Consider the following 24758-nt stretch of genomic DNA (forward strand, 5'->3'; position numbering starts at 1 on the left):
AACAAACAAGAACTGAAAGAGGCTACGGTAAAGGCCTGGCAAAGCATTTCAAATGAAGAATGCAATAGTCTGGCTGGAGTAATCGTTGTCCCTGAAAGGGTTAATAAACATGTTCTTTTATAAATAACATTAGGCCTATGTATATCACCCAGCATGCATAAAAATGTGTGTTGGATTGCTGGATGATGAATTGCTACAAACCTCCTCTGGATTGTATCTGGCCAGCACGCCATCGCCGTGGAACTCCTGCAGCACGTCTTTCAGCTTCTTGGTCGAGTCTGGCAACAGATCAAAGGTGCACAAAACCACTTCAGTACGTGCGTGTGTGTGTGTGTGTGTGTGTGTGAATGTGTGTAGCTTGAATTCAACATCCCATGTAAGATGTTCATTGCAATACGCTCGGGCACTTGTCATCATTCCTGAATGCCATGGCAACACGATCCATAATGGGGGAGTTTGTGTGTGTGTGTGTGTGTGTGTGTGTGTGCGTGTGTGTGTGTGTGTGTCACATTCTGCAGATTTTATTAAAACGATTGTAATGCAGCACAGCGGCACTTTGGGCACATAAAGTCGTTGTTGGGAGGCATTATCGTGCATTATGAATGTGCACACTTGAGAAGCACAGAATATTCGACAACCGACTGCAGCTGCTGAAACACAATGATACAAAAATCTGATGTCTGTGCCCACTTGATTTGGTGTTCTCTCTTCAGCTAAATCTGCTTTTGGGATTATTTTAACCTTTTTTTGGGACGGCGGTTACTACAGTGGACAGTTTATCAGGTGACAGGGTGCATGAAATATGAAAAAAAAATTGATGATTTGATTCACTTGACGACCTGCCTAGAAAGTTAAATTATATGAACACCTGGCAACGCAAAATCCGGCATGCATGTCTGTCATGAGACGACACGAAAACAAAAAAGGAAACTATGCGGTGAAAAATTGCAATTTCTTAGTAAGCCACTTCTGTTGTCTTTGATTTGCCTTTGACTGCCTTCGGCTTTTTGTTGATGTGCTTTTATTTTAGGTGCTGAAACACATTCAGTTGCCTCGTGTATCAAATGTGTTGTAAGTAAAACCTTCGGGCCCTGCCTATTGTTCCTACGTAGGGCGTTCTATTGTTTGGAACACTTTGCTTTCCGACAAGCTTTGACAGTTTGAGTAAAGTTTGTTTGGAAGGACACATGGGCAGCGCGAGGCGCCCTGCCAGACTCTGCCTCATATTTTCCACACTAGGTCTTTCCGCACGTCAACATTTTGGAGGGGATCGTAAACTGCGGGCACGGCGCGATGAAAGCGGCATGATGGATCACTGGCGGCGTTCGCGTTAAACGCTTCAACGTCTCCATCTCGGTGCCAAAAATCATCAGCAACGCGGCGCATGTCATTACAGGAGGAAATTGGAAAAAGAGAATACATGACAGGAGCGCCGTTCAAGTTGAATTGTGCTGCACTTGTTGCGCTTCAAAGCTGTTATCGCTTGATGTTTAACTGCAAACAGAAGCGTTTCCTGGAAATATATTTTTGAAATAGAGCTTCAAAATGTCCTTATGCGTGACGTGAAATGGAACTCACTGAGCTATTAAAAAGTCCGTTTCAGTATTCATTTCAAGGGGTCCATGAGCTTTTTTTCAGGCCTCCTGTTACAATCGACATGACCGCTTTTTTTTGTGTATCAAAATGACAAGACACGTTTAGGCAATGGACACTCAAACGGATTACGTATGTAGGTAGCTTGCACTTTTCGTGACTTACTGAAACATAATTTGGCGGGTGTGGTCGAATTGACTGCCGCAAGTGGCTCGGTCGTTGTGAGGATAACGCTCCGGTGACTTAACGACAGTGAAAGCCAGACAGTCATCGTATTGCTTACTAAACTGTGGCTTTAATCCATCCCACTTCAGTAGCAAACAATGTGCTATTATTCTCTCGTAAGAATAGCGGCAATCGGGGTTTTGCCTCGAGACCTTTCGGCTGATGTTGAACTCGTCCGCTAGCTAGCTTGGACTAGCTTGCTAGGACTAGCCAGCTAGCTTGTGCTCTGTTTTGCCATGTTTCTTTTCACAAAAAGCTTGTTTCCTCTGCTTTTTGGTAAGAAATGTGTTTTTGATGAAGCTAACCAATGGTCTACTGCTGATAATTAAAGATTGAAAATGTTTTTCCTCTGATAAAAGAAGAAAATCTGCTTTTTCTTTTGGTCTGGGTTTTTTTTGGGGGGGGTTCTTGTCTTGTCACACACAATATTCAATTTGTCTTGGAGATTGGTTAAAATGCTCTCAAATTGCAAGCAATATGAGGAAATCTGCTTTGAAAACCTGCCAAGAGAGTGAGTTTGTTTTTTTTTTAAGTTGAAAAATGTTTTTAAATTGGATCACTAATTTTTCGTGTGTCAATATAAATTTGTATTCATTTTTTAAAAATCATAATATTTTCCAAAATAAACCAGCTTCACAAACCAAATGTGTTCCAATAATAAAGATGCATTTGAAGGCAACAGACAACCCCATTGTAACTATTCGAGCCAATTGGAAGCCTGAAGAAAGCGCGACCAAACTTTTTTTTAAGAATCGTATATGTGACAATTAATTAGTTGTACTTGTGAATATATACACCAAAGAACGATAGATAATTGTAGAGAAGAATAGATGGATACTCACACTGGGTGTATTCTTGCAAGAGGGCAAATTCTGCGGGGGTCAGCGTGACCCATGCGTCCTGGCCGCTCATCATGGTACTCAGGCCTCACCGAGCAGCATTTTTGCCACACTTAATCCAAATGAGCAGTTTCAATGTGGGCTGTATAGACAAAGGCATGAAGGTAAAAAGAGTAGAAGAATATTGACATGAAAATATGTCATATTAATATCAAATTTAAGCATCATGTTCCACACACATTGTCGTGCTGAGCCAAAAAATGCTTAGCTATTTAGCATGGCAAATTTATCAAGGAGATCTGCTTGCAGTTGTGGCTCCTTGGACAACTTCCCTGGTCGAAGTTGGTAACAGTACAAGCCCTTGAAATGTACCTTAGATGGCTGCTTTAAACCAAAACAAGAGATGTCTCGTTTCGTTTCAGGCATGGTTTCCAGACTTTTTCGTGCATCCTGTTATGATAGAGATGTCAAAGCAATTTCATTTCAATGGGTCAAATTGGGATTTTGGGGCAGGGGGGCAGTTGTTTTTTTTCTAGTGAGATTCAAGCCAACAAACAGAGCCACCCAATGTCATGTTGCACCATCAAATTAGTGTAAATGGCGAAAAATATAATCATCAAAGCGAGAGCCCCGCAATTTGCCCCAAATGGCTGCTTCAAACCAAAATGGCTGACTTTGTGTTCTATTTCACGCATTAGTCCGTGAGACTCTTGTGTGTTTTGTTATGATCAACATATCCACCCAAGTTCGTGTTGACCGGTGAAACTGGTATTTATCTAACTTTTCATGAGATGCTACTGAGTGAGTTTTAAGGGGTAGAATTTGAGGCAATGTTCAGCAGGATACACATACTAACAAAGAATTGTGAGTTTTCAGGCATGTCCCATATCCCCACAGTATATAAATAAAATTTAATTTAATTAAGGACCCAGCAAGCATAGTTGGATATTAGGGATAGGTGTCTGTTGGTGCAATATCCTAGCCGAATGCAACAAGTGCAAGAGTCCGTGTTTTTGTTTGTTTGTTTTTTTTGCATTCTGGGCTGTGTCCGCTGGCATCATCAGACTGAGCTGTTGCTATGATGATGGCGCAAGCAGCTCCCCAGACTCTTAATGAGACCACCATTTACACAGCTCGCATTTAATCGCTCGTTGCAGTTGTTGGGAGCCCAAATGATGCACAACCCATTAGAAACAAACAACTAACCTAGTGTCCACATCATTACGTTAGTGTCTCAGTCGTGCGCAGTCTAAATGACTGCAAGTAATCGCCACACATGCATGATAACAATTATTGAAATATCACACACATACACACCCACATGCACTGCGTTTTCCCGATATTCTAAAGTGGCTTATCTTGTCATTCCGAGGCATGCTTCATAAGCGGCATCCTCACGTGTGTGCTCACGCTTCAGTGCACCGTATCCATCAAGAGACGGAGAGTGCCTTCCCACACACATGCAAAAAAAAAAAAAAACAACAACCATACACACATTGCGACACTCATGCTTCAATAAGACGATGCGATGAGGTCAACATGCCGGCGCTCACCTGCTACAGAGTCCGGGGAGCAGATCGCGTTCCCAGAGATGAGTCCAGAAGATGCGCTGGTTGCTCCAGATAGTGGTCAAAGATGAGGCGGCGTGATTGTGCTTGTCATTCAGAGTGTGGAGAAGAGGAGGTGGCGGTGATCCACTGGGGGATCCAGTGGGTGCTGAGGCAAGAGTCTTTCTATTGTAATTAGATGTTGACTGTGGAGAAGAAGAGGCGGTGCCGATTCAGTCGAGGATCCAATTGGTGCTGAAGAGTGTGGATTTTTTTTTCTTCAATTAGAAGAGGCAGTAGTGATCCAGTGGATGCTGGGGCAGGTGGCAGTAATCCAGTTGATGATCCAGTGGAGAATACGAGGAGGGATTCAGCTTATTTTGAATTAAACATCAAGTGTGGATAACACCAGATAGGGATCTAGCAGTGGCTCCACTAGGATCTCAGGGGGGTGTTCCATTCAAAGAAGTGATCCAGTCAGTCAGTGATCCAGTCGGGGATCCAGCGTTTGAGCCAGTGGAGCATTCAGTGAATGCTGGGACTAGAGGGTCTATCTTGTGATTAGATTTCAAGTGTGGAGAAGGCAGCTCTGATCCAGTGGATGATCCATTGGATTATCCAGTAGATGATCTTGTTGGGATCCAGTGAATGTTGAGGCACGAGTGTTAATTTATGCTACAAATCGATGTCAAGTGTGGAGAAGAGGTGGCTTTGATTTAGTAGGGGATCAAGCGGATGCCGAGTGTCTATTTGTTTTTTTTTAATTAGAAGTCAAGTGTGAAGAGTTGGAGCATCCACATGGGTGATCTCGTGGAAGATTCCAGCAGATTTTCCAGTTCCTGTTGAGGCTGAGTAGTGTGTCCATTGTCATGAGATGTTCAGTATGGCAAACACACAGTGTTGGCCCAATTAATGATCCAGTGAGGTTTCGTGCTTGATTCCAGTGGTTGATCTGGTGGATGGTCTGGGGCTGATCCAGTTAAGGATCCATTGGATGGTGCAATGGATAACGAGGCTCTGGTTTGGGCTTTTCAATCAGATGTCAAGTATGTACACAGAAGGTGGTGATTTAGTGGAAGATCAAGTGCATGTGGAAGCAGGAATCCGGATTTCGCCTTGGATCTTGAGCGTGTACGAGAGACGGCGATGATCCAGCAGCATGAAGTGGGAGTCAAGTCAATCTGTACTTCTGAACGGGATGGTTGTTTGTGAAGATCTGGTCAAGGATCCAGCGAATGATCCAGTGAGTGCCGAGGCAATAGTCAAGTCTGTCTGAATTCGATGTCGAGTATGAAGACGTCAGGGGTGACAATCCAGTGACGGACCCGGTGGTCGAGCCTGCGAACAATCCAGCGGGTTCTCAGGCAAGTGTATATATTTCAGATTTAAATGTTGCATATGAAGAAGGGGGAGAAGAGCTCCAGTGAATGATCCAGTGTGTGCTAAAGCAAGTCTTTTTGAAAGACATGATAAGAGGTGTCAATCCACTCAGTGCTCCTTTGGATGCTGATGTATTTCTGAATTAGATGTCGAGAAAGAGGCTACGGTCCTGCTGTTTGTTTTCCTCCAGTCAAAGACGTCTGAGAGCGAGAGAGCGAGAGAGAGAGAGAGCAGACTCATCACTTTTCCCGGCCCCTCCCCCCTGTCAGCATGAACGTAGCATCAGTTTGCATTCAGTGCGACAGCCTCTAGTGCGCCAACCTTTGGGAAAACCTATCCTAGGAGATCCGGTGAAGGATCCAGCGGATGATCCACTGGCCGGATGATCCAAAGGACAGGTGAAAGAGATGAGAAGGATTTATGGAAGCATGCATGCTGCATTCCATATTCATGTGTGATTTCAATCCAGCACCTCGACAAGTCGAACTGGAGAGTGGTACCCAGTATATGATTGTGATGTATTCCAACAGACAACTGCATTGCATCATACATTCCAACACACTAACTGACTGGAACCTTCCCTAATGGAAAGTGTATCTGGTACCTGGGCCTTCACCTGGGATTTATCGGATGTAATCAATTACTTAAGACTCCCAACTAGCACACATCAACATTCTCCAAAAACACAACATATATACGGTAAATCCAATTTATCATGAGTTTGCTGTCCTGTGTATTATCCGATTTTATTTATTTTTTTGCAATTTATTATTATTAATCATTTATGTGGTTCTCAGTCTGGTCTATTCTGGGTGTAATTCTATTCTTCTTTTTCTAGATGGTAGTCCACAACTTACTCCGAGACGGTATTAATGTGATCCCCCCAAAAAAAGAAGGTGAATGAAGAAGACATAACCCAGAAGTCATTCGCACGGCCATGTTTCACAATTTCATGTCATCCTCCGGAACCCTGTTTTTATATGCTACAGGAAGCAACAGCAGTTTTGCTCCTCAAAGTTTTGCCTAGATTGCGAACGGACATCTGCTTATGTCATCGAGACAAATTTGAAATCTGCTTGACAAATCAGAAACAGTCTTGTTGCTAATATATTTCAAGAAAAAAATTACCAGCTCAACTGACTTTGAACTTCTTGGGCAGATTAAATTTATTTGGCAAGACAAAAAGGCTGAAATGTGTTTGGGCAAAAATAAAATAAAAATTAACATCCACATCCGTGGAATGGAAGCAGTGTAGCCGAGAGAAATGCCCACAAATGAAGACAATAGACGGCTGGAAATAAATAAATACAATTACATGGAATAAATATTAGAATTCAGTAATACTGTACAAACAAAGACGAATAGACTTCTACTACTACTTGAGATGATTTGGTAAGATGCTTCAATGTTAGTCATTTTTTGTACAGGATAAAAAATATATGCTTGTGAATATAGTTCTATAATCTGTCTAAAGGTGTTGCGCCACCATTTATGTCCAAATATCTGTTGCCTCTAATGAAAATAAATAAATAAAGAAAAGAAATACTAACCATTAGTATGTTGATGGGCGGCCCGGTAGTCCAGTGGTTCACAGTGCAGAGGTACCGGGTTCGATTCCAGCTCCGGCCTCGCTGTGTGGAGTTTGCATGTTCTCCCCGGGCCTGCGTGGGTTTCTCCAGGTGCTCCGGTCTCCTCCCTCATTCCAAAAAAAAAACATGCGTGGCAGGCTGATTGGACACTCTAAATTGTCCCTAGGTGTGTGTGCGAATGGTTGTTCGTTTCTGTGTGCCCTGCGATTGGCTGGCAACCGATTCAGGGTGTCCCCCGCCTACTGCCCGACAGCTGGGATAGGCTCCAGCACCCCCCGCGACCCTAGTGAGGAACAAGCGGCTCAGAAGATGAATGAATGAATAGTATGTTGATGGCAATTTGCATTATTTTTTGGCACCAAGTATGTATGAGTCATCTTATGGCCACCCCTTGGCGAGTTGTTGTTTCACCCTGCAGACCCCAGTGAAAAATTTAAAAATTTCTGGCTCCGCCCCTCGGCTGCTGAGACCACTACACCACACAGTCAAATGGGAACGGGTCATTTAGTGCACCCTCATCTCATTCGCTAGAAAGTGAGCAGTCGCCATGGCAACCTTTAAGTGCACATCAACCCGCTGCAGTCGATTCACATCGCTGCTTCGTCTTTTTCTCTCCAAGTATATGACCTTTGGAGGCAAAAATGTGAAATAGTGTTTATCTTGTGAGGCTAGAGGAGTAAATGGATCTCAATGGAATCGCTGGATACATAATTCTATCACTTCACTTGTACTCTACTTATGAAGCTAAAAATAGCAGCGTTGTTTGCCTGCCTGAATGGGCTTCATTATGTAAGCTCCAAAAAGTCTACGGGGATGACCCGAGGCGAGGTTTTCTTTCCCGAGGGGACGGAACCCATGACGGATCAGCCTCCTCACAAGGAGGAGCGTGGCTGATCATGCCGATGCACATGACTTAATATGCCTCCATCAAATGCTAATTGTCAACATCCTCAACGGGACACTTCATTACGAACACCTACCATCAAACATTCTGCCTGGTAACATGACTGAAGTCAGACAATATTCACATGGTGGTTGGCACAATCAAATCAAAAGAAAAGGTGGTGAAAATTAAATGAGTTAAAACGAAATAATTGTCTAAGTAACATAATCACAGTACATAAAAAATAATGTCTTAAAAAGTAAAAAAAAAAAATATATATATATATATGAAGTAGAGTATAATTTAAAACAATCCAATCTGAACAATTAAAAATAAAAATGTATTTTAAAAGATTCTTCCAAAATACAATAATGAAATTTTTTTTGAATAAATACAAAATGAAAATGGTCTCTGTGCAATATAAAATATCAGGAATAAAATAATTAAACATGAAAATAAAAGTAAGATTCATTTTAAAGACAAAGGAAAAAAAGAACACATGCAAAAATTTTTAAATATACGAAAATTAAATACAACTTTCAATAAGAAACTAACCACTAGACCATCGGGCCACCCAAAAACTACATTAAAATAAAAATTACTGAAAATGAAAGAACTAGGTATGAGCAACGTATAGTACATCAAAAGTAAAATACATTTTAAAATGAACAGAAGAAATGACGAGAAATAATTGAAAACAAATCTAACTACGAATAAAGTATATACAGTGATTCCTCGCTATTTCGCGGTTCGTTTATCGCGGATTTGGTGCAAATCTTTTCAAACATATTCATAAAAAATAAAATCTATATTTTTGTTTCATATACATGGAGTACAGTACTGTATAGGTTGCTCTACGCGACTCACTGTTTTGCAGCTTCTCACGGACTGTTTGCGGACTTACCTGTAGATGTTAATTGGTCGCTACTTCGGGATTTTCGTTTATCGCGGGTGGTTTTGGTCCCCATTAACCGCGATAAACGAGGGATTACTGTAAATATTCAAAATAAGTTCAAATGAAAAGACTTCCAATATATACATAAAAAAATAATTCCAAACAATACACAGTGTGTCAAAAGTAAAAACTAAATGTTCCAAAGGAAAGAAAGACAAAAATGGATACTAAAATAATTTAAAATGAAATAAACTATCAGAAGTGAAATAAGTTAACAAAAAGAGCGATAATAAAAATGACTTGCACTTATAATGCACTTTGCATTTCATAGAATTCTCAAAGTGATTCAAAATCAAATATCTAAATATTAAATGTTACAGCAGACGGCTGATGAATTAAAAATGATAAACACATGATAGGTTGCATTCACAGTAAAAGAAGCGTCAACAAAACTCAAATCAAGCAGTTTGTACAATACAAGCAATGGAGAAAACATACACAAAAGTGTCATCTTAAGCTTCTTTTCTTTTGTTTTCTGTTCTTTCTTTTTTTCCCATCCAGATCTAATGAGCAACGATGGATGTTATTGATCGTGACGACATTTTGTCGAGGGTTAAGCAGCAGGCCTCGGGCGTCCATTTTACGACGCTCCTCCGACCCAGCGCCATCAATATGTCTGTCCTGGTCTCATTTTATGACTTGCGATCATTAAACAGAAAATTGTGTTAGAATCGATCGATAGAATGATTAGTCGATTGCTGCCAAGGGTTTGGGTTCAGGGTTTAATGTCAGGATGCATACAGTGCGCCTGGAAAGTATTCACAGTGCTTTGTTGGCAAATAATTATTATTTTTAAGACAGAAGTCACATTTTATCCAAAAGTGAAGCATTGTGAATACTTTCCGGATGTACTGATTCAGAGCGCTTCACTTTTTGTTGTGAATTTGAAGGAAAACAATACAATGCACGACTTAGCCACTGGGGGCGGCATAATCCAGTCTTGTAGACAGAAACAAAGAAGTCTTTGGTAATATTAGTTCTTCGCTGAGGATAAAGAAGACATGCCTATGATTATTATGAAACACATGCACACATGCGTCCAAGAAAATACAGACCGGTTGTGCTATCTGTTCTGGAGCTCATGCATGACGATTATGATGAATATGGTAATATCATATTGATGAATATTTGCAGCTGCTTGTAGCTTCTGCTTTGACACTGCATTAATATGAAACGAATAACGGCGACAAATCCTACTTTTAAACCGAAATCATTTATTAAAACCCTTACCCAGTTTCAAAACCCAACTTTCAAACCCTAAACCTGTCTTGTAACCCTACTTTCAAACTCCAACATTTTATTAAACCCTACTTTCAAACCATACACTTTCCTGAAACGCTACTTTGAAGCCATTTTGCAATCCTACTTTCAAAACCTAATCTTGGCTTGACAGCCTACTTTAATATGCTAACCTTCAATTGAAACCCTACTTTCAAACCCTAACCATGGCTTAGAACCCTACTTGTGACGAACTGATGCCATCGGGCACCACATGGGTGAGCCCTGCTCGAGTCCGACCACAACTTGCATGCTCACCCAGTCTTGAAACGTCAGAGTGTTACAACCTATAGTAAACCCTGTACATAATAAATAAGGTGGTGTAATCTATACATTTTAGTCAAAAAATAGCAACGGCAATTAAAGTATTGTATCGCTTTATTTGTTGGATATACTATATTATAATACTTGGATCTTATGCAGATGAAGCAGATGCTGACAGGGAATGAAACAGTGCCATTTGCTGTACAACATTTTACTCCACCACAAATTGTCATATAGAGTGGTCCCTCTACTTACGAATGCCTCATAACACGAAATTTTCAAGTTACGAAATGTCTCAACAGGAAAATATTGTCTCTTGTTACGAAAGAAATTTCAACATACAAAAGGTAAAAATACAGTATGGCCCGCTGCTCGCAGCTCTGAGTTTCCTGAACGCAACATAATTATAGCTGCTCTGCCATTGGCTATTACCAAGCATCATCCTGGCATCCCATTGGCTAAGAGCAACCTCTCCCATCTGTGTCTATGTGTTCATGCAGTGTCATCATCATTCGCCATTTGGGCCACGAGTTGTTCTGATAGTTGTACGTAAATGTGAATCACCCAGAAAACGTGTTCACCAGTTGGGCGATCACTTAATATGCTGATGTTTGCCTTGGACATTTTCGAAGGATTGTTAAAAGCCGACAAAACAAAAGTCCTTGGATCAGTTTACATGTTTACAAATGTTACAGTTGACAAAACTCCAGGCAAAAACCACTTCTGAAAGAGAACATGGAATAAAGAGGGTATAAAACAATGCAGAGTTAAAAGTTAAATGACCATCATTTTTATTCTTTATTCTTTGTTTTTTACATTATGCACAACTCTCATTTATTGTGCAATAAACTATTGTAACATGCATGTTACATATTTTAATGCATATTTATGCTTTAGAAAACATAAATGTCTGGATTTTGGGGGGGCTTGGAACAAATTAGGGCATTTACATGGAAAATGTGTCTCTACTTTCAAAAGGTACTAGCTAAGACATTTCTTCCAGAACCAATTAATTTCGTAAGTAGAGGTACCACTGTATCACAACACCGACAATGCACCACTCTGATCTTCAACTTCATTTTTTCACATGCTTCCATCCATCTATCAATCCAGTTATGCATCATGACGAAAAAGAGGTTAAGTAATACCTTTCTTTTGCAAATTGACAGTGAAAAAATCATTTTTTGGGCTGATGTTTAAGAGGCTAAAAAGCAAAAGACTTTTAAAAGAATCCATCAGTGTATGGAGTAACCTTCAGTGTATGGAGTGAGCGTGAGGAGCCTTGGTCTGCAGTTCCCGAGTCTCAGTGAGACTTCATCTTGAGGGAGAGCAGTTGCGAGAAACTCTGCAGAGCCCAGTAAAGCACACTGAAGGACGCCAAGGCCTGTCAAACACACGGACACGTTCTAAGTTATGACTACAGTGTTGCAGTATTACACAGTAAAACAGACAGAGGGAGACAAAGACTTGCATAACACACAATAGATTGGAGGACAGTTTTTCCAGCATTGCATTCGTAATATGACATTAGAAGTATTCGAGTACTACATTTTCAACAGTACTAGTTACTTCATAACATTTTCCACAATTCAATAAACTCCCCGACAAGTCCGTACCCTGGTTTGAAACTCTCATTTGAAACTGCTACTTGAAAGACCGTCTTGAAGCCCATTATTGAAATCCGAAACCATGCGTGCAACTCAAATTTGAGGCCCTAAGAAAGACGTCAAAACCTATTTTGAAACCCTAATTGAAAACATGCTGAATGGAAATCAATTGTTAGAAAGTACTTGCGAGTACTCTTGAATGTATTTAAATACATCCGAAAGTACTCGCAAGTACATTGAAACCCATTTGCAAGTCAAAACATTTTTACTCTTGATTGGCAGCTCCACGCTTTCGTAATATTTATCTTTGAACAACCGAATTCCAAATCCTAATCCAGTTGTAAAAATTCTAATCCTGCCTTGAGACCCTACTTACAAACCCTAGATATGTTTTGAAACCTCAAACCTGGCTCGATACCCTACTTTTTAAACCTCAGCCTTAAACTTATTAAGTTTTATTTACACAGCATGATACTTAGCATTAAACTGTCATTTTATTCTCATATGAACATTTTGGTCTGTTTTTGGCGTCATCTGTTTTTGCGATGAAACAACATCAAAGAGCTTGTCAATAAAAGTTTGATGTTTTTTCCCTTCAGTGTGGCCTCTTAATATGTTGACATAATGTAGAATTCCCTAAATATCAGCGTTAACCTGGACTATACAAAAACCCTCATTTTACTCAATTTGCCACAATAGGAGACATCTGCTTTTGCTTTTGAACTCTCCATATAAAACGCTTGAAATCCTCTCCTTGGAAACCCGAACATTGCTGATTTTAAAATGTATTCATGTTCATTCATTCATTCATTCATTCATCTTCCGAGCCGCTTGATCCTCACTAGGGTCGCGGGGGGTGCTGGAGCCTATCCCAGCTGTCTTCGGGCAGTAGGCGGGGGACACCCTGAATCGGTTGCCAGCCAATCGCAGGGCACACAGAAACGAACAACCGGTAGTCCAGTGGTTAGCACGTGGGCTTCACAGTGCAGAGGTACCGGGTTCGATTCCAGCTCCGGCCTCCCTGTGTGGAGTTTGCATGTATTCATGTTGTCATGTCAAAATTGATTTCGCTCCGACCAACCAGTCAGAGTATGGAAAAATGATGTCATCAAGGGCCAGCGCTATGGCCGGGTGTGGAGAAATTTCAAATCTGATTGGTAAAACAAACAGTTGTATTGCTCACATAGCTGAAGTTGACATGGGCCAGCAACGACTTATTCCGAAGGCCTTGGGCAGATTAGATTGGCATGACAACAAAGAGGCTGAAACCTGATTGGCCAACAAAACCTAACATCCACAAGTGTGTCGAGCGTAGCGCATAAATAAAACAACAGGAACATCCTGCTCTCTATCCTCAACTGTTCATTCATCATCACTAACATCACGTCGTCACGTCCAAGTGATACAACACACATGGACGACACATGTGAGCACCACTAAGGCAACATGTCATCACAACCACAACACATGCTCACAACTGTAAACCGTGTCGAACCAGACCGCATTTGACATCATGCTTGTAGACGTAGCCTAATCGGTGCATATCGTCACTCTCGGGTATGCCTTGAAGACGCGTTCCGGACCACACCCTCCATAGGTGAAAATCTGCGAAATGCAGAGCAGCAAAATTTTTTTTTCCATTGCTTTTTACCTCTCCCAAATGCTTGAAAAACATTTTAACCCTTTCTTGCACCCTGTAACTTGATAATTTAATGTAATAACTCATTCATTACCAGCCAATTCGAGACCAAGTCTTAAAAGACGTTTAAAAACGTCTTTGGGAGTGAATGAGTTAAAAGAAGCAAACAAATAAATGGGATGGAGGTCTCACTGTACTTCCAATGCTCCAAAAACACACAGCGGTGCTTCTAAACGTTCCTGTCTTGTGTTGAGTTGCACTTTCACCAAAGAGCAACATGTGTTCCGTCTGGTGTGTGTTTGTGTATGACAGCAATATTTCTCATGGTTGCGCTGCAGTCTCTGGTGGGGCGTAAAGCTGGCCAGTGTAGCCTTCCTGAACGCTGAGCTCTCATAGGAGTGGACAGGAAGTTGTAGTCGTGCATGTGTTTGTGTGTGTATATACACTTTATTTTTTACCCAATATTGCTGTCCTCTTATTAAATACAGTGGAAGCTCTGTTTGCAAAAGATCCAGTTTGTGAACAATTGGATATATGATTTTTATTTTTATTTTATTTTTTACGAAAAATGATCTCTGGTTTACACACTATTTTCGGTTTGCGAACAGTCTCAGAACATCATCGGCTCCTTGCTTCACTCTGTTAGTTCAAACCAAAAAAACTGTCAACAGAAATTTCGGCCTCAAAGCTATAATTGATTATTTTAAAACCATTTTTGCACCCGTAACCAACGTATGGCCACTTTTGTGTTTCCTCCCGGACAAATGCCGCTGATGGTAAATGATCCAACCATCCATTTTTTGATCCGCTTTATACTCACAAGGGTTTCGGCGGGTTCTGGAGCCTATACCAGCTGCCTTTGGGCAGTAGGCGAGGGACACCCTTAACCGGTTGCCACCCAGTCGCAGGGCACACAGAGACGAACAACCATCCGCGCTCGCACTCACACCTTGGGACAATTTGGAGTGTTCAATCAGCCTGCCATGCATGTTTTTGAAATGTGGGAGGAAACCGGAGTACCCGGAAAAAAAACAACGCTGGCACGGAGAGAACATGCAAACTCCACTCATGAGAGCCGGAGCCGGAATCAAACCCAGCACCTCTGCACTGTGAGGCCGACGTGCTAACCACCAGACCGTAAACAGTCATGAAAGTCAAACTCTCAAAAACAAATCAAACTAGCATGACTCCAGCAAGATCGTAAGCTGACACCAAAATGGAGTATATTCTTGTTTTACTACATTTCACGCTTTACTTTTGGGTGGCCCGAAACCTGAACTAAATCCAATGATGTGCATGGTGTCTCCTCTTACATAAGTTCACTCGATTCAATATTAATTTCCACATTGCTTGAACGTTTGGTGGCCATTCTTCACATTAATCAAAGTCCGTCGGCACACTTTTTGGATGTTCGAAGATGTGACATGAGGACACAGCAGCGCTATTTTCTCCTGCCAAAAAGTTCTGAAATTATTTTCCAATGCGCTGTAAAGTTCCCATGGCGGCTCATATATCAGCACGCCGGAACACTGATGCTCAGGCGATTTTTCATTTCAAGACAGCCATGCAGCTGCATTGGGGTGACATTTTCACCCCACTTCCGCTGGATACAAGACAATAAAATTGTATTTTTTTTACTGATAGGGAGAAGAAAACATCATCTCTGCTCGAGCAGTAGCAAAAAAATACAAAGAATGAAAGAAGCAATTTAACAAATACAGTACAGTGTGGCCCCGCTGTATTGCGGTGTATTGTTTGTGCCCCATAGCCTCGATTTTTAAGCTATATTTATTTATTCATCGATTAATCAATAGAATAATTAACAGATTAATCGGTTATGAAAATAATCATTAGTTGCAGCCCAATGAGACACGCAGAACAGATCATGGGAATCAGGACAATATATATATTTTTCAATTGTAGAACTCAAATGTGGGTGTGATTTAACATTCTTGAATTCTCATTTTCATTCCACAATTTATTACTGGGCGGCCCGGTAGTCCAGTGGTTAGCACGTCGGCTTCACAGTGCAGAGGTACCGGGTTCGATTCCAGCTCCGGCCTCCCTGTGTGGAGTTTGCATGTTCTCCCCGGGCCTGCGTGGGTTTTCTCCGGGTGCTCCGGTTTCCTCCCACATTCCAAAAACATGCGTGGCAGGCTGATTGAACACTCTAAATTGTCCCATGGTGTGAGTGTGAGTGCGGATGTTTTTTTGTGAGTGCCCTCCAATTGGCTCGCAACCGGTTCAGGGTGTCCCCCGCCTACTGCCCGGAGACGGCTGGGATGGGCTCAAGCACCCCCCGCGACCCTAGTGAGGATCAAGCGGTACGGAAGATGAATGAATGAATTTATTACTGCGCCTCCAATGCTAATTTCCATTAGCCTCTCACGGTGTTTCGCGTTATGCTCGCAGATTTTTGTGATGACATAACATGGTTTGGTTCAACATTTTGGTGTATAAGTGTGCGTGTAAATGTATCAAGCTTGAATCGCTTTTGTTTTATGTGTTCGTTTCACACAAAACTTCAAGTGGGAAGGACAAGCACCTTGAAGCAAGCATGATCTTCCTCTTTTTTGGTGAAGTGTGCGAGGAAAGGAGAGAAAGAACGAATGTTTACTTCACAAAGTACTGCTCATTTGATATTATTAATAAGAATCATAAAAGGTGGGTTTTTTTTCTTTTTAATTGAATACATTTTAGTTGGCAAACTAAAAGCTCCTTGTTTTATGAGCCAGAAATGTGTACGGCGGAGCAGCAGGAATGAGCCCAGCGAGGAAAGGATGAAAGTAAAATGGGGGGAGAAAAAAAGCAGGTGAAGGGGTACAAAATTCTGTGCTTTAGGGTTCCTCCCCTGAGCATAATTATCATTTAAAACTTTTTTTTTTTAATAACTTCTTCACTTCTAAAACGAGGCGATTGGCAGTCAAACCCGTCGACTTTACAATGCATCCCTGGAGAAAAATTTGCATTTAAAACATTTTCTTTCAGCACGTCAACTTTAAAAGACGTGGAAATCCAACTCAAAGAAAAGCCTCTTTCGCAATGGACATCAGAGCCTCGTTTTTCCCAGCTTGCTGTGCCGGGTGGAAGGTATCGACGAGGGTTTGGGGGAGTCGTAGTTTCAGAAGTGTAACAGGGCATTGTGCGTGTAACCTTTTGTTTGTTTGTTATATTATCGCATATTATCAACATATTTTTAGAATATACTTATTGGTTATTCAAATCATGTTTGCAACATTACTATCTGATGGCGAGCAGCTGAAATAGAGGCAGGTTCATTTCCAGTTTGGGGGCGTGTTGTCGAAAAGGAGCAAAGCGAATGAATGGAGACTTGATCGACATTTTCTCTTTTGTACATCGCCGAGAAATGAGGCGATATTGCCACATTGCTTCCCTCGTTGGTTGAATTGTTTTTGTGTGTGTTTTTTTTTAATCCGTCATAAATTGGCGAAAATGAAGCCCTTGTTTGTATTTTCAAAGCTTCAAGAGCGCAAACGTGCTTGGCCTTTGCGACTCAGTTCAAGGGGATTCCTCAGCAAAGACAAATGAGTCTCCTGGGGGTGGCAAAGAGGTTAATGGCTCCCTCGACTCCTTCCATCCGCCCACTGATATTTATAAGAGTTATGACGCCCCTGATTGTACGCTCCCGCTGTGGACTTTGCCGGGAAAATACGAGGCTGAGAAAGAAGACAGCAGTAAAGGAATTATGGGTTTGGGGGGAAAAAAAAGAAGAGAAGAAAAAAAAGACCTTACAACGGTATATGAACAAATGGCACTGAAATGGTCGTTTCAAACCAAATGCCAGATCTTGAGGTGCATCTGCCTTTAGAAGCATAATATAAAAAAATAAATTAAAAAAAGGACAAGAAAGCTACCAAAGTTAATGTTTCTAAGAGAAATTGGCTTGTGGGCTTTTTTTTGTTTGTTTGTTTTAATGCATAGGCCAAATTCCATTTAGCCAAGTGTAACTGTTTCAAATGATGGTTCATTTGCAAATTTGACCATCACACTCCGCGCATAACGAATGACAAGACCTCCTAATCTCACTCACTTAAGATTTGTATAGTGTGCATTGTTCCGATTTGATATGATGGTAAAGTTTGTGATCAAGGGCCGGTGGAAATGACCGAAATGACCCTAGAATGGCTGCTTCTCAACAAAATGTCAGACCTCCTCTGTCTTTTCAGACACGGCTTCCTGAGACTTTTGTGTAGGTCTACTCATGATGGATATCACCGACCAAATTTGATGTTGCTGTCGGTAAAAGTGGCTTCAAGGGCTGAATTTTCAAAAATGATTCGTCAAGGCCCGAAGGAATGCTTCCTTCCTTCCAGGTGTTTTTGACCGTAACAAAGTGATCAATAACATCGGCCACGGTTGCTGTGATCACGGTGGTTCAAATGTCAGCGGCACAGTGAAATAACACGCGTCTTCTTCTTTAAACCGGGAAGTATTTGCACGCGACCGCTTTTCCGTCGCTCTTTCCAGTCTTCCTCGTACCGACCTTCTTTTTCCGCAATCTCACGCTTCGGCGGCGGCCAACTTGGAAACGTCGTCGGGAACCCATTTGGTACCCAAACGACTCAAGGACGATTCGGGCTGAGGCACTCTATACGATGCCGTAAAGCGGACAAATTCAACCAAATTGGCAAGCGGGGAAACTTTTCCAGGCGGGACACTTGAAGAATTTGTATTTTTACAACACCACATGTGAATGTTTGCCAAGACATGAGCGAGCCTGTTGGATTTTAATAAAGCAAACGCAGAGCAATGGAAGCCTTTCTGCTGAGAAATGATACGCCACTCCGGACCATTTAATTATAAAATATGACTTTTTAAAAAAATTTTTATAGTGGAACACTATGAACGTCCTCCATCATTATTTTTGAATGATTTGGGAGTATATGTGACAAAATCTTCCCATGGGAGCAGACACCCTCTTAATATTTAAGAGCAGATTTAAAAACTTCATATTTGATCAAGCTTGTCATTTCAGTTCTTAAGTGTTCTGTCTTAGGCCTACAACGTTGTATTGTTCGCTCTCTATGGACGTGTTTCAAGTGGTGGGAATAAAGTATAAATGTATCGTTATGGTGTTAACGTTTAATATCCACATTAAAGTGGAGAAAAACTATTCATCAACATGACAATATTTCCTCGAAAAAATGTCAGGGGTATCCTGATGGGGGTGGCACAAATAAAAGAATTACGTACTCTTGCAATTAGATACGAAGCAAAAGCCTTGAGGAAAAAAAGAAATAACTTGGCCATGATTATAATAATAACTAGCTGGTTTGCCGCCCTCTGGGCGGCTCATCAGCTAGTTGCTGCGGAAGGCTGGTAAGGTGGGCCTTCGGCCCACAAAAGTGTTGTTGCTTGATTCAACTTTTTGTTCATCTTCATTGCTTATCGCGAAAATAAAGAGATGTTTAGCTCTACTAAATAACTAACAATTTCATTGCAATGCTTGTGGGTAGACAACATTTTTTCGCTAAGATGCCCGCGCGATCGTAGTGAGCCACTGCCTGAGCGGCGCAGTGGCGGCGCGCAGCGGCGCGGTGAAGTAGGTACGTTTTGAAAAGGGACAGGCGGAAGGACAGACCGCGTGCGGGACGACGCGCAATATATATATAGAAGAAGCAGATAGCAGAAGATTCCATGCAGACCTTGACGAAGAAGAGCTTCCTTCAACTAAGGTCAAAGACTCAATAAGCTTCAGTAATATTCGTTGCAGAGGAAAAGGACTACATGCCCGTCACATGTGTTGCACCACCTTGTTGCTTCAGGGTTTCATTGCTACGACGATGATGCTATTAGTTAGTCTGTCTAAGTTTCCCATGATGTGTGAGCATTGAGCTATCAGAATTGAAGGCATAGTTGGTTGTTTTTTTGAATCCACGTGTATTTCTCTTTGTTTTATGTTTAGTTTGACAGTCAACTTCAACCGCCTCTTTCAAATCACTCCATTCTCTCCCTTCCTTTCTATTGCTGGGAGCGCTGGCATGACATCACAATGCAGAGTTTCCACAGCGCCAAACAAATCCCATTCAGGGTTTTTACTGCCTCGACCTTTCGCTGGTGAGGTTTTTTTTTTTTTTGGGCAGGGGTGAACTCTCACCACAGGTTGTCTTATCAGGAAAAGGAAAGGTGGGATTCGCTGTTTTTGCTGATTTTTGTCAGATTTGAACTTGATAATATTGATGTGACCTGGACATTTATCCTTCCACAGACAAGCAGACAAGCATAAATGAGCTCTCAATCAACCCTGACATAGCTTGACTTATTACTTTCCTGTTATATGGTCACTCATCAAACTTCACTGACACACAAAAGCCAAAACTAAACACGAGAGTGGGCTCAAACCTCCACGGGGGCCGAATCAAAATATTAGCTTGCAAGCATAAGGTATTTTTAGATTACTGTCAAGTAACAATAAAAAAAATAGCAATGTGCTTGCTAAAAACACAGTTTTTCTTCTTTACGTCTGTGTAGATTCTTCGTACTCCAGGTCATGTTTATCTGCAAAGAAAGAATTGAGCCGACTGGACTCTTCTACTCTAAACTTGTGTTACAATGGAAGAGAATAAAAGACAGGATAAATGTAACAGTGATTAAACACGAAGGGGGGATACTAAATATCATAGAGACCAACTGAATGAATGAACAAAAATTAATATGTACTTGGGTTAATATAAAGGTGCCTTAAGCCAACATACGAGTTCTCCAGACATAATTTATCGTTCGACTATCATTTTTTTTCTGCTTTAACATCCGATACAAGCATTGTATGGTGGACGTGAACTCAAAACACTTCACAACAAGCTGAAATTTGACAGATAGAATTGGTAAGCAATTCTTGAATAACAAGCTTTGAGGCTATATTGAATCCAATATTGTTTTTATTTTTTTATAGTTTGACGTATCTGTGCTTCATTTTACAAAATACTCGTTTTCTGGGCTTTCTGGTCCTGAACCGGAATTTTTGATGAAACCAACCCATGTTCTGGAGTTGATGACGAAGAAAATGAAAGAACTCGGCACATTTGTTTGTTTTGTTTTTCTGGTGGAAGAAGAAAGTCTACTCTTTCTTTTGGTAGATTCAGTGTCGCAGAACATCAAATTCTGAAAGAAATATGCTCTAAATCGGCTGCTAATATGGAGAACTCTGCTTTGAAAATGGCCGGTAGTGAATTAAAGAAATGTGTTAATACTATAAAAATATTCATCTTCCGAGCCGCTTGATCCTCACTCGGGTCGCGGGGGGTGCTGGAGCCTATCCCAGCTGTCTCCGGGCAGTAGGCGGGGGACACCCTTAATCGGTTGCCAGCCAATCGCAGGGCACACAGAGACGAACAACCATTCGCACTCACACTCACACCTAGGGACAATTTAGAGTGTTCAATCATCCTGCCATGCATATTTTTGGAATGTGGGAGGAAACCGGAGCACCCGGAGAAAAGCCACGCAGGCCCGGGGAGAACATGCAAACTCCACACAGGGAGGCCGGAGCTGGAATCGAACCCGGTACCTCTGCACTGTGAAATAAATAAATTAAATTAAAAGGGGTGGGTTTCAAAACGCCATTGCTTCGGCCTAAAACCTTTTATTTTCTCCTTGAACATAGTATTTTTTGTGTGTGTTTTGGTTTGATTGTTTGGGGAAAAATATAACAATAGAAGGAAACAAAAAAAAAAAACGTTTCAATCCATTTAACTCAAACAAAATTTGACAGTTTGGTTATTTATTTCTTTGGCCACGACAGAGGAGCAGTTGAATGTAAGAGGATAATAATTTGCTCATAATAGTAGTTCTCCTCCTGAGGAAATTGACCAAAATCCCCTCCACCCCCACACTTTTGAAATGACGGCTACGCCCCATGTGTCTCTGAGCACTTTTTAAGTGCCATTAGTCTCGTAGGTGCTGGCAGGTGCTTGAAAGCCTCACCAAAGACTCATGGTGGCTGACACAGGGCCACCCTTTTACGTGAGAGCAGCCGTCACGCTTTTAATGACACGGCACGCTGCTCTGACGCGTTTTGAAGCGGCGGCCAATCGATGGAGAAAAAAAAAAAGTCGGCGGTGGGTGAATTGACATTTAATTGTGCTGGGGCCTCTGACTGCACACAAAAAGCCTGGGCTTGTGATATATGGCATCCTAAAAGCTCTCGGTGCTATTAACAGCTGGCAGGCTCTGACCACGGAATCACACCAAGGCCTCACGAGCCAGACGGGAAGCTGGAAAGCGTCTGTATGAATGAATTTGAGGTGGGGGTGACAGGGGTTGGGGGGGGACAAAATGGGCGGTTTTGTGATAGACATTAAACGCGATGAACAGTTTATATGACCAACAGGGAGAGGCAAATTATAATGGTTGTCAGTGTTATCACCATATTGATCAAGTAAATACGGGAAATATAACGGAAGGGAGGCATCAAAATATTAGGTGCGCTTGCAAACCAGAAAGCTGAAAATATTACAAATAAATAATACTACTTTCAAATCAATTCAACGGGCAATACTGATTTGAACTTAGTAGTTCGACTTCAAATAGTCTGGTATTTGCCCATCCGTACGACCCAGAATTTTTTTTTAGACAAAATGTCTAACAGTGATAAGTACAGTATGTTTCAGTGCTTAGTGATGTAACAAGCTATGGGCAGTTTGCTGGGGGAGCCTTAACTTTTTACAAGTTTAAACAGCGACTATGAATACGTGAAAGATGCTTAGCTAATGAAAAATAATAAATAAATAAATAGCTACTTACCTGCGGAAATTACATTCTGGTTGGTCATGCATACACATGCCTGTGTTCCTGTCTACGCGCTTCGCCAGCTCCACTTTGCAGTAATTGTATAAAACTTTTGATTATGAATCAATTCCTCGTTTCCTTTTCCATCGAGAAAACACCTACGGTTGTGACGTAAAATACAGTGGTCGTGATAATTGTAATAGATTATCTTTCTATTTATTATATATTTGTTTCCTGTCATGAAGTGTAATTTCTTCGCGCACACCTGAGCCCCACAGATGTTGTGGCCAGGACAATAAAAGCAGCGACTCTCACGTGCAAATCCCATCAGCCAGCTCTGGTTAGCGGCAGACGCCACTAATTGTTTCCAGAAGCGTCACTCTGCGCTCAGTAAGCAGTGCGAGGACAAAGACCAAAGGGGGAGGGCGGGGGACCAATAATGAGAGGTCGGCCGCCATGTCCAGTCCACAGACAGAAAGGCAGTCCTTATTTTAGGGCCAATTGGAGCACGCATTTGGACCGAAAGATCATGGCAGCGGTGACCGGACTTTGCGCATTAAACAGACCACACAAACACACAAGACCGCGTTGGGTCAATCACCATGACAGCACACATTTACCCCAAAAGTGAGTTCATTGTTCAAGATCATTGTCATACTTGTCTTTGGAGTTTATCCTTACATAGAGCAGCACAGAATGCAGCATGCAAGTTCATGTGCTGAGCACAGATGCTGCTGTCGCGCGAATGCTAAATATTGAGCCTACTCTTGATCGCAAAACATGTCATACCAAGTATTAGACACAAATGTCCATCAAGCATATAAATAAAGTTTGAGTTTTTTATTTGTATAAATTATTTTTGTCATTTGAATGTAATACTTTTAATTGTGCTGTGGCACGGTGAAGATTGGTCCGCACGTTCGCCTCACAGTACAGTAGTGCCCGAAGCGATAGAATGATCGCTCCGTGCACAACAGAATAAGGAAGTGGACCCCCGAAATAGCAGACACAGAAAGAGGTTTGTTAAATAACAAAAGGACTCTTTAATACGAACACAAAATAACCCGACAGGGAGAATAACAAAAAGCGCTGGTCAAAATAGGGACCAGGGATAACATAAAAAGAACAACAGAAAACGCTTGCGGAAAAAGATAGCAAGGAGGGTCAGATTAGATCATGAATATAAATTTCACTCGCAAGAGGAACAACGACGCGCAATAACAGCCACAAGACTAAGAGGCAATGAATCAATACGAGTAGGAATTGGGCGAGAGAAATTTTGGCACGGCGTGGAATTCTCCGGCAGTGAGTAGACTGCCAGAGCGTCCAAATAAAGGCTGAGCAATTACTCCGCAATGGGTGACAGGTGTGTAAACGGCGGGCAGAAAGCCCGCCCCCTGCTGGCAACCCCGGGACGTGACATACAGAGGTTGTAGGTTTGAAACGGGGCCCGGATTTCCTGTGTAGTACACGTACTGGGAGAACAGTGTTTTACCCGTGCCTACTTAGGTTTTCTCCGTGTACTACGGTTTCTTCCCACATTCCAAAATTATGCATGTTAGGTTCATGAAACACTCTAAATTGTCCCTATATGTGATTGTGAACAGTTGTTTGTCTATATGCGCCACGCGATTAGCTGGCAACGAGTTCAGAGTGTCCCCCACCTGCTGCCCAAGGTTAGCTGGGATAGGCTCCAGCACTCACGACCCTCATGAGGATAAGCGGTTCAGATGATGAATGGATGGATATTTGTCCAATATGTTTGTGTTTTTCGTGTACTATTTATGACTTTGTCTCTCTTATGTTTTGTGTTGCACTATTTTTGTCTAAATATTTTTGGATTGGTTTTTGGCAGCCGTCACATGTCCGGCAAGCTCAGACGTGTTCAGTCCAACTATTGTCAGATTATTAACATTTACTTCTTTGTATGTATTGCCAGTAACAGGCTCAATAATATGCTAAATCTGTTGTCTGAAATGCAGAAAAGTAAATGTGCCTTACCTGGGTGGGCACAGTCAGAGCTGAGTTGGGGGGCCTCAGGTGGCTGTAATGTAGCAACATCACCAGGCACATGCAGCGTAGCATCTCCAAAATGGACGCCAATGGCCTGGACAACACATACATGTATCTGAGGGGTTTTCTTGCCGATGTCATTTTACAAATAACAACTCACATGAGAACATCCATCCATCAATCCCAGCTGTCTTCGGG

The 24758-nt window shown here is 41.7% G+C and overlaps 2 protein-coding genes and 1 long non-coding RNA gene across 4 annotated transcripts in view; 1 reads left to right on the forward strand and 2 right to left on the reverse strand.

The window, feature by feature from the left end:
• The window catches only part of dgkb (diacylglycerol kinase, beta), a 55082-nt gene extending 49307 nt beyond the window's left edge, over positions 1-5775 (reverse strand). Inside the window, exons 1-3 of one of the 2 annotated variants that reach the window (XM_052065866.1) lie at positions 4211-5775; positions 2661-2799; positions 202-278 (exon numbers count right to left, since the gene is read on the reverse strand). In XM_052065866.1, the coding sequence (XP_051921826.1) occupies positions 202-278; positions 2661-2733 (150 nt within the window). In that variant the 5' untranslated portion in view covers positions 2734-2799; positions 4211-5775. The remainder of the gene's footprint in view (positions 1-201; positions 279-2660; positions 2800-4210) is intronic. The other variant, XM_052065868.1, reaches the window with a different exon arrangement.
• Positions 5776-5845: 70 nt separating this feature from the next.
• LOC127600965 (uncharacterized) lies at positions 5846-6466 on the forward strand. Its single transcript, XR_007962454.1, has 2 exons — positions 5846-5982; positions 6423-6466. It is a non-coding gene; the product is annotated as an uncharacterized LOC127600965 (long non-coding RNA).
• Positions 6467-11431: 4965 nt separating this feature from the next.
• agmo (alkylglycerol monooxygenase) overlaps positions 11432-24758 on the reverse strand; it is a 38650-nt gene continuing 25323 nt past the window's right edge. The window contains exons 12-13 of the mRNA XM_052065883.1: positions 24549-24654; positions 11432-11937 (exon numbers count right to left, since the gene is read on the reverse strand). Of these exons, the coding sequence (XP_051921843.1) occupies positions 11857-11937; positions 24549-24654 (187 nt within the window). The 3' untranslated portion in view covers positions 11432-11856. The remainder of the gene's footprint in view (positions 11938-24548; positions 24655-24758) is intronic.

The sequence above is a fragment of the Hippocampus zosterae genome, chromosome 5, assembly GCF_025434085.1.
Source record: "Hippocampus zosterae strain Florida chromosome 5, ASM2543408v3, whole genome shotgun sequence".
Classification (NCBI taxonomy): domain Eukaryota; kingdom Metazoa; phylum Chordata; class Actinopteri; order Syngnathiformes; family Syngnathidae; genus Hippocampus; species Hippocampus zosterae.